Here is a 16,575-nt window from a genome sequence, read left to right as displayed (position 1 = left end):
CAGTTAAGAACAAATTCTTATTTACAATGACAGCCTACCGGGGACAGTGGGTAAACTGCCTTGTTCAGGGGCAGAACAACAGATTTTGACTTTATCAACTCAGGGATTTAATCCAGCAACCTTTTGGTTCCTGGCTGAACGCTCTAACCACTAGGCTACCTGCCTCACGTAAAATACTATTTTTCTATATCCGGAATATATGTATTTTCAGCGTCCACAAAATACGTATTTGCGATGTTTAGAAAAGGCGTATTTTCGATATCTGGAAAATAAGCCCGGAAAATACGTATTTTCACCTTTCATTCCGCACCTAAAATGCACCGTCTGGAAAATACATCTAAAAGAAAACATAATTTGCTTTCTGGGAAACTTCCTTCATGGAGTTGAGTTTCGTCAGCTAGGGAGTATATTGCTTTTTGGGATTGTCTCTCTTCCTTCATGGGTTGATCTGAAACTGAACAGGACATGTAAAACAACTACCTATTAGAATCTATCATATTTATTTCACCTATCCAATGATTTTCGTTCAGAGCATATGAAGGAGAGGACATAAAAGGAGGAATCCACGTAGACTATTGAGATGTATCCCAAATATGAACGGTTCTCTTCCTCTCTGATTGGATTCCAGTCATCTTTAGGCTGCCCGAGCTCGCTTTCGATTTGACGAGAGGGTGTTTGAGTAAACGGAGGGGAGGGGTCTGAGGGTGCAGTAAAGAAAAAAACAAAGACAATCCACACCAAACGCCATCTTGAAACTGTGGCACTGGTCACAGAAGAGGGAAACTATGAGGATACTGCACGCTTGGGAAAATGCTGTACTGCCGTTCTTGTCTTTGATACACTCATGACTTGACAGCAGCGTGTTGTCAAAACTTATTCGCTGTTGATCTCATGTGCGTTTCCCAACGACGTGTCTGATAACATTTTGGTTGCTCCAAAGCTGCAATTGGATACGATTTTTACAGACACTGGTTGCCAGCTTTTACGGTGTGCACAACTAGCTCGTAAAAGCCAAATGACAGAACACATTGCAATCCATTGGGAAGGGGAAATACAATGTTTCTGTTTGGAATCGGATTATGCGCTAGCATAACGTTAACGTTACATGTTGGAAGGTGAAGACAGCGTTGTGAGGACCAAGAAATGAGATGTATGAAATATAACGTTAGTCCACGAAATGTGGTGTATTGAAACGTCTTATCTTGCAAGCTGATGTTAGATCATTTACGATAACTAGCAAACTACGTAATTTAAACTACCTGAAACTAGCTAACCTGCTAAGATTGAGGGTTAATTAGATATGTTCCATGATATTGTTGCTAATTTGACTGTTTAGCATATTTACCTGGTTTCGTCTAACTAGGTAAATTAACAAGATTGAATGTAAAGAAAGGTAACATCAATGTTAAACACAGTGGAATAGTTGCCTAGTAATATTGCTAGCTACAAGTACTGTAACGTGCTACGGACAGTTAGACCAACCTGCAACAAGTCAGTCATTAGCTATGGTTTTAACCATTTTGTAGCCTCTAGCTAGCTACACAAGTATCACCTCTTCCACATTTTTGGGCATAATTCTTCAGGACCTGCAACTGTGTAACGTAGTAGTAAGCCTATAGGCTGGCCAGTGGATATTTTGGAGTGGGTCTTCTCAACAAACACCTGTCAACTGGAAAGTCCGTGTCAATACCACGCAATGTTGACAATACTAGCTTGCAAACTAGCTGGCTAGTTACATTTTCTTTTTTTGCACAGACCTTCACAACACACGGTGGAGGAGCAAACCTTTGCAGCTGTGTGTTGTTTATTTCCCAGAAATAAAAGGATTTCAATTGGATTGAAAATGGGAGCCGCTAGTGAGCTGGCGTTTGCTGTTTTTCTCATCTCGTTTTCCTCAGGTGGGTGGATATCTGTTGGTAAAATAATTGGCTTTGTATGCATGGTTGTGTTAGAAATACTGTACTACTGTACACAGTTAGTGATACAATGCGTCATGGCCTTTGACCGTGACACTCGCCTCATTTTAAAGTTTATTACACTTTGTTTGAACAGAGATCCCGATTTGTTTTTCTTATTCATTAACAAGTATACTGATACCTCCTGTTATGTAAAAAATGCAATTTGTTGCATGGCTCAGTCTGTGCAGTAGCAGTGATTGCATACTTTAATGCACTTGGGTGTCTTCTGAGTCAGGGACTTGTATAAGTGGGAAGATATGTTAATTCATAATGTAAGACAAATCGCAGTGTGTGGACATACCTGGAATATGCCTCATCCTCAGTGTGTGCCGCATTACATTTCCAGTGCACCAAGACCACTGACAAAACAAAAAAAAATCAGAAGCATCCATGGTGCTATCATCTGAGGGGAACTAGCCATAAGTCACCTATGCCATCTATCATTTTGTAGAGTGTTAGGGGTCAAAATGAAACTGTATATGGTGTTATACTTTGTATTTCATGTCATATACAAGTTTCTCAGGAACACAACACTATATTTCATGAGGATAGGACTTACTGTTGCTGAGATCTTATCTGAAGTGATCGGAAAAGGTCAAAAGGTTGTGGGCTGGTCTATGTTAATCCCGAGTCAAATATGGCACCAAATCACCTGTTGGGATTCTTACATTCAACATGTTTTTTTCCCAATAAGATATTGTTTTGCCATTTTTAGGGCTGGTGTAGAACAGAGATTCAAGTAAAATGTATTAAATTAAAATGCAATATTACACAAACATGGCACTTAATTTGCAAATGAGGCAGTACGGAATGCATAATAACAGTAATGTATGACCAAGAATTTTAGGTAGGTTGGTCATATTAACAAATGATCATGATTTATACAAAACTGAGAATGTGTAACAATATGAACCAATTTATGAAATTAGAATGCAACTTTTTATACTACTTTATGCAAAGTAAACTCAACAAAAAAGATGTCCCTTTTTTCAGGACCCAGTCTTTCAAAGATCATTTGTAAAAATCCAAATAACTTCACAGAACTTCATTGTAAAGGGTTTAAACACTGTTTCTCATGCTTGTTCAATGTACCTTAAATAATTAATTAACATGCACCTGTGGAACGGTCATTAAGACACTAACAGTTTACAGACAGTAGGCAATTAAGGTCACAGTTATGAAAACTTAGTACACTAAAGAGGCCTTTCTACTGACTCTGAAAAACACCAAAAGAAAGATGCCCAGGGTCCCTGCTCATCTGCATGAATGTGGCTTTAGCATGCTGTAAGGAGGTGAAATAAAAAAATGAAGACTGCAGGTGTGGCCAGGGCAATAAATTGCAATGTCTGTACTGTGAGACACCTAAGACAGCACTACAGGGAGACAGGATGGACAGCTGATCGTCCTCGCAGTGGCATACCACGTGTAACACCTGCACAGGATCGGTACATCTGAACATCACACCTGCGGGACGGGTACAGGATGGCTGTACTGTGAGACACCTAAGACAGCGCTACAGGGAGACGGGATGGACAGCTGATCGTCCTCGCAGTGGCATACCACGTGTAACACCTGCACAGGATCGGTACATCTGAACATCACACCTGCGGGACGGGTACAGGATGGCAACAACAACTGCCCGAGTTACACCAGGAACGCACAATCCCTCTATCAGTGCTCAGACTGTCCGCAATAGGCTGGACTGAGGGCTTGTAGGCCTGTTGTAAGGCAGGTCCTCACCAGACATCACCGGCAACATCGTTGCCTACGGGCACAAACCCACCGTCGCTGGACCAGACAGGACTGGCAAAAAGTGCTCTTCATTGACGAGTTGCGGTTTTGTCTCACCAGAGGTGATGGTCTGATTCGCGTTTATCGTGGAAGGAATGCATTACACCGAGGAATGTACTCTGGAGCGGGATCGAGGTGGAGGGTCCGTCATGGTCTGAGGCGGTGTGTCACAGCATCATCGGACTGAGCTTGTTATCATTGCAGGCAATCTCAATGCTGTGCGTTACAGGGAAGACATCCTCCTCCCTCATGAGGTACCCTTCCTGCAGACTCATCCTGATATGGCCCTCCAGCATGACAATGCCACCAGCCATACTGCGCGTTCTGTGCGTGATTTCCTGCAAGACAGGAATGTTAGTGTTCTGCCATGGCCAGTGAAGAGCCCGGATCTCAATCCCATTGAGCACATCTGGGACCTGTTGGATCGGAGGGTGAGGGCTAGGACAAATATTATTTTTTTTCTCCATAAATGTCTGGGAACTTACAGGCACCTTGGTGGAAGACTGGGGTAACATCTCACAGCAAGAACTAGCAAAACTGGTGCAGTCCATGAGGAGGAGATGCACTGCAGTACTAAATGCAGCTGGTGGCCACCAGATACTGACTGTTACTTTTGATTTTGTTCAGGGACACATTATAAAATTTCTGTTAGTCACGTCTGTGGAACTTGTTCAGTTCATGTCTGTTGTTGAATCTTACGTTCATACAAATATTTACACATGTTAAGTTTTCTGAAAATAAACGCAGTTGACAGTGAGAGGACGTTGCTTTATTTGCTGAGTTTAGTATACAACAGAACAACAGCAAAAAAACCTTGTGAAGATGCTGGAGGAAACCGGTACAAAAGTATCTATATCCACAGTAAAACAAGTCCTATGTCGACATAACCTGAAAGGCCGCTCCAAAACCGCCATAAAAAGCCAGACTACAGTTTGCAACTGCACATGGGGACAAAGATCGTACTTTTTGGAGAAATGTCCTCTGGTCTGATGAAACATAATTAGAACTGTTTGGCCATAATGAACATGGTTATGTTTGGAGGTAAAAGGGGGATACTTGCAAGCCGAAGAACACCATCCCAACTGTGAAGCACGGGGGTGGCAGCATCATGTTGTGGGGGTATTTTGCTGCAGGATGGACTCGTGCACTTCACAAAATAGATGGCATCATGAGGCAGGAAAATTGTGGATATATTGAAGCAACATCTCAACACATCAGTCACGAAGTTAATGCTTGGTCGTAAATGGGTCTTCCAAATGGACAATGACCCCGAAGCATACTTCCAAAGTTGTGGCAAAATGGCTTAAGGACAACAATGTCAAGGTATTGGGGTGGCCATCACAAAGCCCTGACCTCCAATTTTATAGAAAATGTGTGAGCAGAACTGAAAAAGTGTGTGCGAGCAAGGAGGCCTACAAACCTGACTCAGTTACACCAGCTCTGTCAGGAGGAATGGGCCAAAATTCACCCAACTTATTGTGGGAAGCTTGTGGAAGGCTACCCAAAACATTTGACCCAAGTTAAACAATTTAAAGGCCATGTTACCAAATACTAATTGAGTGTATGTAAACTTATGACCCACTGGGAATGTGATGAAATAAATAAAAGCTTAAATAAATCCTCTTCTATTTTTGACATTTCACATTCTTAAAATAAAGTGGTGATCTTAACTGACCTAATGACAGGGAATTTTTACTAGAATTAAATGTCAGGAATTGTGAAGCTGAGTTTAAATGTATTTGGCTAAGATGTATAGTTTTGGCATATTTATTTCATGTAAACTTTCTTTTGTTGTCCAGAAGCCAAAGGCACAACCCTAGTCATATTAGCAACCCATCCTAGTTATTGCATCTTTAGATTCTTTGTACATTTCTAACAGATATTTGAATCTCTGTCACATATGGATGCGCCGTCAGGTGCACTGTTTAGAATGGTGTTTTCTGGCGCTTTGCATTTTGGCAAGTGTTTGAAAATGTTTTATTGGCAGTTAATTACATCAGTTGCATGTTCTGTTAAGATGCATTACCATCATTTAAATGTGATTTCAGTCATTCTGAGCACCGTGGGTGGAAGCCCTAATGGGTTATGCACCAAATGACCGGTAAATTCAAATCTTCCCGGGTCACGTTGTTCGGCACCACATTTTCTGAACCGAAACCCTGATACAGCCACTGCAGAGCAGCACTGCCTCTCGCCCAGAACGTTATCTCAGCGAACGGCGTCAAGCCAACTTACTCGCTCATACAGCTAGCTAGCATCTTGTCATGAAAACAGGTGGCAATGTGAATTTTGACTTCTCATACACCAAAATGTAGCTACAAAACTCAACTTTGTAACTTATGTTTTTTTTGTGTCTCTGAAAACATCTGAATGACCAAAGCGAAGGAAAAACATTTAACCTTATATTTCAGTCCAATGGATGTCTGATGACTGAAACACCCTCAGAACGTTCCCATACTTGTTGGCAATACAATGTCACATCAATCTTACTCTGGTAGAGCGTAATACCAATGGCAAAGAGCAAATATGAGCGCACGGGTTTCGTGAAGGCTGTCCCACAGATTTTACAGTTTTTAGCACGGCACTTTGCATTTGGGCCCATGGTTAACTTCCACATTCAGGTATTCAAAGGATTTTATGTATTTTAACCATATTTAGTGAAAGTGTTTTTGATCACACATAGCATCCATTGTTTGTCGTGTCACCTAACTGAGTACCCACTGTCAATAGATGTTATCTTAGATGGCAAATCATTGGGGAAATACCATCCTGACCTGTACTGTTTTCATTTGAGTGGTGTCACTGTTTTGTCATCCTGTGGCATCACATAACATCTAGGCCTATACTGGAAATGCAAAATAAAACCATATGCTTTTGTCTGGTGGTGGTGGACCTCGTCTGATTAATAAAGACTACAACTTGCTGACTTGACACTATATGGAATTAAATGCAGAATCCTCACTGGGGAGCAAGCTGCCTAGATAATCTTGTATGCTGTCTGCTTTTGAAAGCTGCTGCTGCCCTAACAGTTGGTCAGTCAAGCAGTGTTTCCCCTATATTCATTTAGCAGCTGAGACGCGCTTTTAAAGGGATAGTCATTGGCTCAATGACTGGAAGTCTATGCAAACAGCCACCTTTGCCACCGCTGTTGAAAAAAATCCTAGGGGAAACACTGTCAAGGTTATATTTTCAAGGTTTGATGACACATGTAAAAGTATTAGCTTTTCTTGCCACATTACACATTCACATTATTTCATGTACATCTTTCATTCTGTGTTAAGCCTGAATATCTGTCACTAAATGTGGGTGTTTGTATACTGAAGTGAGTAGGAATTATGAGGACAGTAAATATGCATACCCTAGACCCTGAAGAAAGTACTGTAGTGTGACGCTCAATAAAGAATTCAAATGTCTAGCCTCAAGTAGTCCTTTGACTCTGATTTGGGACAAAGGCCCATGTAGAGTTTGATCCTCTTTAAAACAAGGCTAAAGAGGTTAGACTACACAGCCATATGCTAAGGGTAAAGTAGCTGTAGCCCAGCCGCTTAAAGCCTCAGCTCAAAAATGTGTAATGACTTATGTTGGCTTCACCAAAGCCAAGCAACAGCACTATAATTGAATCACACTCATCTTGACATGTCATGTACAGTAATAAAGACATGCTCTGCTGGACTGTAGATTTGTTACTAAAACTGAAACCATACTCCGCTCTGACTGACTGAAGTGGTTGAGGTTTGGTGTGGGATAATAAACGGCTCAATTGCTGTCGCTCGCCTGCCCATGGCCCATTCCATTCCAGGCTTTGTATCCGGTTCAGGTTACCTGCTGCCTCGCTCTCTAGAGTCTGGACTTGGGTTCAAATAGTATTTGAAATCATTCAAGCTTAAGCTGTGTTTGATTAAGCTTGCCTGGTGCACCAGGGCCAATGGAATAGTCCCACAAGTGCAAACCACTCCATTTCATATACTCCAGGCAGGCTCAAGTGAACACTCAAAGTATTCGGAAGAGGCCAAATACTATTTGAACCCAGGCCTGCAGCATCCCTCGGAGTCTCCAGGGAACCCTGGAGGCCCCAGAGCGGAGCCCAGGCGTTCCTCACCGTGTCAGTTAGTGAAAAAGAGCATGCTCCCACCCCCACCAAGGCTCATGTTGACACTGTCAACCACCAGAAACCCAGACCAGAGAAATGATGAAGCCAGACAGATGTAGCAGGCCTAGCCCCCCCCCCCAGGCTTCAGGATGGCTGGATGGCACAGCTGCAGAACATCTCCTTAGTTTTGGCTAGCACAGTTTTTTCAAATAGCAAGGGGAGTTGCACTAAAGATCTTCACGTGTCCAAATATTGGACTCGTTCCGCACTTTTACAGTTTGTTATTTGGGTTAAACTCTTTCTGCAATATTTTGGTCGCTCACAGTTTAAGGAGCTGCTGGTGTTGGCTGGCACTGTGCCCCAGTTTCCTTGTGTCCTTCCTGAATAATTAGGGCCCTAACAAATCTGTGATGTGGATGGAATCCAGACAAAACTGAATTCAACAATATTCAAAAATGTATTGATTTTAGTAGGAAAACCACTAAATGTAATCCGAGATCTACTGCATAATTTTTTTTAACATGACTTAAACGTAAGCCTATGCCATATTAACCAATTAAAAATAAGAATGGAGCAATGAGGTTTGTGCAGTAAACTTTAGGCCCAATACATTATCACTGTGTATTGGCTTTGCTTGAACTGCCCTGCCAATGCATTGTTGTTCGGGCCATTGTTTTAAATTTATATTTGAGGTAGGCTATATTATCACACTGGTAATATATCGGTTGTTGTGTTACTTGTGAAACACAGCTGAGTGAGCATACATTTAAATAATTCAATTTTTCTATTTTACTGGGCTGATGGTGCTGCATCTGATGGTCATTCTCAGCAGAGGAAGAGAGCAGCAGACTGAGTATCTGCCTCTCAACATCCCTCCACTCTCCCTTTCCTCCACTGACACTGACCAAAAAGGGACACTGCCTTCCAGATGATGGCAACTCGAATCGCACTGCATTATTTCTGCCTCGTGCACAAATTCATGTTACTCCTATGAACAAAGTTAAATATTCCTCGATATTAACAAAGTCCCAAGCCGCTAATAATAATAACAACAACGCAAGCCTATAGATACTCGTTCATTACTGCTACAGTGCTTGTTGTAGCACAGAGTGGAAATACGAAGAACGTGCATTCTTTGGCTTATAAAAGTGTTGAATACAAAGTTTTGGCAGTGCTGAGTAATAACTGAAACATGAACTCACTCATAAAAACACTATCTCTTTGCTCTATTCGTTGACAGTCTCTCTGAAGTCATGGTTTGAAACATTTTGAAATCTCACAATATCAGCTTTGCTGTAGCTTTCTTTTATGCCTGCTGCGTTACTGCAGACACGGTCATCTGAGCCATCCGATTGGCCAGTGGCAGGCCTATAGTGCACTTGATTTTCTCTCTGGGCCCGCCGGGAAGGCAGAGTTTGTACCTTCAGACACATGAAATGGTTCAAAATTGCAACCGTCAGCTGAATCTACCCGCAACAGCCCGAGACTAATAAAAAAATTAGGAACACCAGGATTTATTGTTGGGTTTTTAACAAAAATGTTTCGCGATCGACCGGTTGGTGACCACTGTTCTAGAAAGTTGAGTGAAGTTAAATCTCTTGCCGCTCTCTGTGGGTGGATATTTCTGCTATGCGGTCTCTGGGCTACTGCACGCAGCTTAGAGGGAACATAGGTTATCAAATAAAACAAATAAATTATTCACATTACTTTAATAAAATATGGTTAGTAAGTAATGAGCATTAATTGGCAGTCACTACCATCATGGGACTTTTATTGTTTAACTCAGTGTTAAAGAATTCACCCAGATAGTGCATTTAACACCCATTTCTTTTAATGGAAATTGAAAACCGCGATCATTTTTTTTATAACCATACCGACCTCAAAAAGCACTAATTGCTCAGCACTACAGCTTGGTGTGGCAACTGCTTGGTATCTGACCAAAGCCACTACAAAGGGTAGTGCGTACGGCCCAGCACATCACTGTGGCTGAGCTCCCTGCCACTCAGGACCTCTATACCAGGCAGTGTCAGAGCAAGGCCCTAAAAATGGTCAGATTCCAGCCACCCAAGTCCATCCACTCACACATACTACACTGACACTCCAACACACAAATACACATACACAAACAAAATACTCACACATGCGTATTGATGCCACACACACTTTCACACACTTCACATACGCTGCTGCTACTCTGTTTATTATCTATCCTGATTGCCTAGTGACTTTTACCCCTACCCACGTGTACATATTACCTCAATTAACTCTTACCCCTGCATATTGACTCGGTACCGGCCCTCCTTGTATATAGCCTCGTTATTTTTATTATGTTTTTTTATTCATAGCACATTTTTCTTACTTTTTAACTGCATTGTTGGGAAAGGATTCGTAAGTAAGCATTTCACGGTAAACTCTGCTTCTGTTGTATTCGACACATGTGACAAATAAAATGTAATTTGATTTGTATTTTCCTATAACTTTCTGAAGAGGGAACGCGGGAATTCCCCTGCCTGTCTGTGAGTTTTTCTACTTTGTATAGCCGTTAACGATGATGCTAATGATAAAATGATTGATGGAAAGCCTTTCCCAAAATCCTTCCAAATTAAATGTTAACTAAAAAGTTGCCTATGCTTACCTGGCAGAATGATATCAGGATTATTTTAATCAATCTAATTGCGATTTGTTGAGCAAACTCTGCAATCACATGTGCACTGCAGAAACACCACTAACCAAACTATTCTGCTGCCGTGCACTTGAACTAAAGGGTGTCCAACACCCAAATATTAAAGTTTCTCAGATTTTTCCCAGACCTCAAAAGTGGTCTCTTGATGTGTTTTAAGCATACTTTTGTTGTTTTCTATTTTAAAAAAAGCGTAATTTTGAGAGTGATCTTCAGAATTCAAATGTTTGTGAAATGGCCTGTGCAATTTTAAGCTTCATTAGTTGAGTGACAACCAATGTAGTTTGCTAGGTTATTGTTATCAAATGTGCTGTTGAAAATTGTGTTTTATCGGAATAAAGTAACCTAAGCAACTGCCTGAGACGACTCTCATCTGGTAATATAGCCTAGCTGCTGATCAGGGCTTAGGATGCATTTACATTTATTTTGATTGTTCAGGTTCACCAACATCAATAGTTTTGGTAGTTTTGCTTTCAACATCAGTATATATGGTCATTTTTAGATACAGTGTATTCAGACCCCTTCACTTTTTCCACAGTTTGTTACTTTGCAACCTTATTCAAAAATTGATTTTTTTTTTTAATCAATCTACACACAATACCCTATAATAAAAAACGAAAACAGGTTTTTACACATATTTGCGAATTTATAAAAAACGAAGAATCCTTTGCTCTGAGACTCGAAATTCACCTGAGGTGCATCCTATTTCCATTGATCATCCTTGAGATGTTTCTAGAACTTGATTGGGGTCTACCTGTGCTAAATTCAATTGATTGGAAAGGCGCACGCACACACCTGTCTATATAAGGTCCCACAGTTGACAGTGTATGTCAGAGTAAAAACATAGCCATGAGGTCGAAGGAATTGTCAGTAAAGCGCCCAGACAGGATTGTGTCGAGACACAGATCTGGGGAAGGGTATCAAAACATTTCTGCAACATTGAAGGTCCCCAAGGACACAGTGGCCTCCATCATTCTTAAATGGAAGAAGTTTGGAACGACCAAGACTCTTCCTAGAGCTGGCCGCCCGGGCCAAACTGAGCAATCGGGGCGAAGGGCCTTGGTCAGGGAGGTGACCAAGAACCCGATGTTCACTCTGACCAAGCTCCAGAGTTCCTCGGGAGATGGGAGAACCTTCCAGAAGGACAAACATCTCTGCAGCACACCACCAATCAGGCTTTTATTGTACAGTGGACAGACGGAAGCCACTCCTCAGTAAAAGCCACATGACAGTCCGCTTGGAGTTTTCCAAAAGGCACCTAAAGGACTTTCAGACCATGAGAAACTAGATTCTCTAGTCTGATGAAACCAAGATTGAACTATTTGGCCTGAATGCCGAGCGTCACGTCTGGAGGAAACCTGGCACCACCCCTATGGTGAAGCATGGTGGTGGCAGCATCATGCTGTGGGGATGTTTTTCAGTGGCAGAGACTGGGAGACTTGTCAGGATCGAGGGAAAGATGAACAGATCAAAGTACAGAGAGATCCTTGATGAAATCCTGCCCAGTCTCATGACCTCAGTCTGGGGCAAAGGTTCACCTTCCAACAGGACAATGACCCTAAGCACAGCTAAGACAACGCAGCGATGCTCCCCATCCAACCTGACAGAGCTTGAGAGGATCTGCAGAGAAGAATGGGAGAAACTCCCCAAATACAGGTGTGCCAAGCATGTAGCGTTATACCCAAGAAGACTCAAAGCTGTAATTGCTGCCAAAGGTGCTTCAAATAATTACTGGTCTGAATACTTATGTAAATGTTATAAAAAAAATGTTTTTATACATTTGAAAACATTTCTAAAAACCTATTTTTGCTTTGTCGTTATGGGGTATTGTGTGTAGGTTGATGAAAAGCAACAATTTAATCTATTTTAGAATAAGGCTGTAACAAATGTGGAAAAAGTCAATGGGTCTAAATACTTTCCGAATGCACAGGGTCAAGTTGATAAAGTGATTGTTGTCCCTGTTATGACATTTTCTGCCCGCAGTTGACGGTTGAAGCAGAAGGAAAAGAAAACTTCCAAACAGTCTTAAACATTTTGATTTTGAGATGGGGCTGAAATCCAGAGTTATATATTAATTGGCTATATCATAGCTGATTTTTGGAGATAAATATTGATACATTACTAGCTCAATCTCTGTTAACCCACTGTTCCTAGGCCATCATTGAAAAAAAGAATTTGTTCTTAACTGACTTGCCTAGTTAAATAAAGGTAAATAAACAAATAACCTGCAGAAATGACTAGTTAGTCATAATAATAATGTATTACATTTGTACAGCACTGTTCATTATACAATAATAATCTCAGTGCATAAAATACAAGTAAAAAATGTGCATTCGTACTGAACAAAAATAGAAATGCAACATTTTCAATAATTTGACTGAGTTACAGTTCGTATAAGGAAATCAGTCAATTTACATAATTTAATTAGGCCCTAATCTATGGATTTCACAACTGGGCAGGGGTGCATCCATGGGTGGGTGGGCATAAACCCACCCACTTGGGAGCCAGGCCCAGCCAGTCAGATCGAGTTTTTCCCCACAAAACAGCTTTATTACAGACAGAAATACTCCTCAATTTCATCAGCTGTTTGGGTGGCTGGTCTCAGATGATCCCGCAGGTGAAGAAGCCGGATGTGGCAGTCCTGGGGTGGCGTGGTTACACATGGTCTGCGGTTGTGAGGCCGGTTGGACATACTGCCAAATTCTCTAAAACAACGTTGGAGGCGGCTTATGGTAGAGAAATTAACATTTGATTCCCTTGCAACTTCTCTGGTGGACATTCCTGCAGTCAGCATGCCAATTACACACTCCCTCAACTTGTGTAACAAAACTGCACATTTTAGAGTGGCCTTTTATTGTCCCTAGCACAAGGTGCACCTGTGTAATTATCATGCTGTTTAATCAGCTTCTTGGTATGCCACACCTGTCAGGTGGATAGATTGCCTTGGCAAAGGAAAAATGCTCACTAACAGGGATGTAAACAAATTTGTGCACAAAATTTGAGAGAAATAAGCTTTTAGTGCGTATGGAACATTTCTGTGATCTTTTATTTCAGCTCATGAAACATGGGTCAAACACTTTACATGTTGCATTTTATATTTCTGTGCCGTATAGATGCGTATAGAATCGTCTTGAAAGGGAAAGATGCACTTCCCATATTCTGTCAATTGGTGCTTATACCCACTTACACAAAGGTATGTCTATGGTAAGACGTGCATAAATAGGCTAAGGTTACCGTTAGTAAACCATGGGGTTTCACATTCAGCACAATGTGATTTTTCTCAGTGCTCAGGACTCAGGAGGCCTAAAGTAAGAAGGGCCTAGTCCTAAGTGTAATTTATGTGTCCTGCAGATGTTGCCTTATGCTTCACAGGACTGCAGTAGTCTAGACAGACTGGCTGCTCAGCGTACGGCCTTGCTTAGATCCAGGATGATTAACACTGGTTGTTCTACATTTATCATGTTCTGGTTTCAAGTCTCTCAAGACTCTCTTTCCCCTTGCTCATTTTGCTCCCGATAAGATTTTTCATGCCTTACTGTCATCAGATTTTTTTCTTCTCCCTCTCACTGACTCGCTTCCCAAAGCACAAAGGGAAGTCTGTTTTAAGTAGATGGGTTATATGTATCTGCAGCTTGTTGAACAGACGGGTTGATTTGCTTCCAGTAGGCTAATGCACACTAAATGGTTAGAGGGGGACCAATTACTAATAATCATGGCCTATTTAAAGACCTGTAGAACATGCGCATGAGGTATTTTCAAGTCCTGTGGATGAATGAAGCGCCAGTGTAGTAAGAGATACTGGGGAAGACCTTTTTATCAAATAGGCCTGAAATGGTCCTCTCGGCTAAATAGTCCTAGCTATAGGTGGTTGTGAGCAGCCATTTACTTTTCCGTGGTTGAATTGCTCTGAAGATAAGCATTGAATTTTGCTTTCCCCGTTCCCTTCTGGTCATAAATTATGCTTACCACAATTTTCCTCAAGATAATTCCAGACAATTTAGCTAGCTGGGGTCAGTGCACTTACCCCTACACCCAACACTGCTGAGGATAATTAGCAGTTTAAAATTGTATTTCCTTCCTGTAGAATAAACTGTAAGAATGTACACTATGCACAGAGCTGGCTGTAGCCTATTAGGCTGGCGCAGGGCCCTGGAATATGGGTGCTTGTACAGTAGACTAGTTCATTGCGTGCCCTGAATGCTGTAGCCTTGGCCGTAAGCAGTTTAATTGAAGTAGAGACTGATAGGCTGTCGGACATTCCAGCAAGGATTAAGGGGATTGGATGCTGTTGCTGAGTTTGGTGGTTTTACTGGCCTGTATGGAAAGACTGCAGGCTTTGTGACCGGGTCTGGCTAGCGACTAACCGGTTCAGTGTGCTTTGTTTGAAGTCAGTATCAACTTATTATGAATAGAGAAATTATTTATATTGAATAACCAATAACGATACATAAGCCATTTCCAAGTATTGTTAGTTGCTTCTTAACAGTCACTAGAGATGCTGCTCGACATTTGGCCATAAGTGGCTGATTCCAAGGGTCCAGCATCCCTCACCCTGTCACAGTAAAGTGATTTCACCAGGCAGGCAGATTGGAGAGCAATATTCCTCCTGATGGTCTACAGTGGCACTTCTACTGTATATTATATAACTGTAACCCAATCCCAGGAAACCAGCCGCATAGGGGCCGTGTGTGTGTGTGTGTGTGTGTGTGTGTGTGTGTGTGTGTGTGTGTGTGTGTGTGTGTGTGTTGCAGCAGCAGGGTGCACAACCACATGATTCCGCCTGCAGTGAGTCTCCTGTCTCTCTACTCATTGCATAATGCAAGCTGGCTGATAGTCAGCAGCAACCCTACACTGCAGCAGTTGCAGCTGTATAGCTAGCCACTCCTGTCCCTCAGCCACATCACAGAGAGAGAAACCAGGCCCAGTGTTTTTCCATAGCTCCTCCTATGTCGTTGATCATGGCAGAACACGGGCATGTTATTCAGTGGGTGCAATGTCCAGGATGTAGTAGGTATATCTGTAGTCTCGATCGCCAGACTCAGGGTCCCCCACAGCGGTTGTGGTGAGAGACTAGTAGATCTGTAATGCATAGAACACAAACAAAGGTTTTTCTTAATCAGATAACGCTGCATCTTCATACTCAAGTTGGTTGTAATTGTGCAATACAGTTATTGGGTTGAAGGAGTCAACTGAGTGTAACTGAGTAGTAACAAGTGGTTCTAGAAGTTGAACACTCCCCGGTGTCAGTAGAGCTGTTAGCTGTTTAAGGGACCCCTCTCTCACCCATATCTTTTCCTGCCAGTTGTTGGTATTGTAATATGATGCCCCGGTACTCTCGACATAGCCGAGAAGAGAATGAAAAACAATTTCTTCAGGCGTCTGCTACTCTGCTTCTTGACGCTGCTTTATTTATCTGAACTGGGCCCTAAAATGCCTGACATATAGGGTTTTTCTAACATCACGTGAAAGCATAAGGGTCCTGGAAAAATAAACATTAGGCTATATGTCATTACAATTAGTGCTGACTCCGTAGGATCTTAGCTTTGCAGAAGTAAGCAGTGTAACACCATGCAGCTCTAATGGGGCCTGGTCAAAAGTAGTGCGCTATATAGGGAAAAGGGTGCCAATTGCGACACTTCCTACGTAACAGCTACAAGCCTCGGCAGCTGCTGTGCATCCAGTCAGACAAACAGCTGGCTGTAATTGCCCCAATTTTTCAGTTTGACAGACTGAAACAAGTCACTCTTCCAGCTAGAAAGTTGTAGTAGGTGTAGTAAAAGCTGCTCCTGGTCCCAACTGCAGAAAACCTGGGTTGTATTCAGTAGGAATAAAACGGTAGAACACGATCCAAAGAAACTGAGTGAAATGGGGAGGTAGTATACTGAACTTGTCCAATAAGTCATTCTCAACCCATGTCCACTACTCTCCTCACAAAGCCAGTTCTTAAGTCTCGTGAGGCCTCTGCACTCTTGCCTTTGGCTAGCTCCAGTGCTGTTGGAGGTAAAAGCATTACCGTTTAACTTCTTGCCATTCCTCTACACTAGCAGCATCGCAGT

The 16,575-nt window shown here is 42.0% G+C and overlaps 1 protein-coding gene across 4 annotated transcripts in view; it reads left to right on the top strand.

Moving 5' to 3' along the window:
• The first annotated feature begins 731 nt into the window (after window positions 1-731).
• The window catches only part of LOC106574301 (activin receptor type-2A), a 49,988-nt gene continuing 34,144 nt past the window's right edge, over window positions 732-16,575 (top strand). For 3 of the 4 annotated variants that reach the window (XM_014150111.3, XM_014150109.3, XM_014150110.3), the window contains exon 1: window positions 732-1,898. In XM_014150111.3, coding sequence (XP_014005586.1) covers window positions 1,844-1,898 — 55 coding nt within the window. In that variant the 5' untranslated portion in view covers window positions 732-1,843. The remainder of the gene's footprint in view (window positions 1,899-16,575) is intronic. The other variant, XM_014150108.3, reaches the window with a different exon arrangement.

This window comes from Salmo salar, chromosome 16 (genome assembly GCF_965601325.2).
Source record: "Salmo salar chromosome 16, fSalSal1, whole genome shotgun sequence".
Classification (NCBI taxonomy): domain Eukaryota; kingdom Metazoa; phylum Chordata; class Actinopteri; order Salmoniformes; family Salmonidae; genus Salmo; species Salmo salar.
Note: the sequence above shows the minus strand (reverse complement) of the source record. Positions and strands in the feature narration are given on the sequence as shown.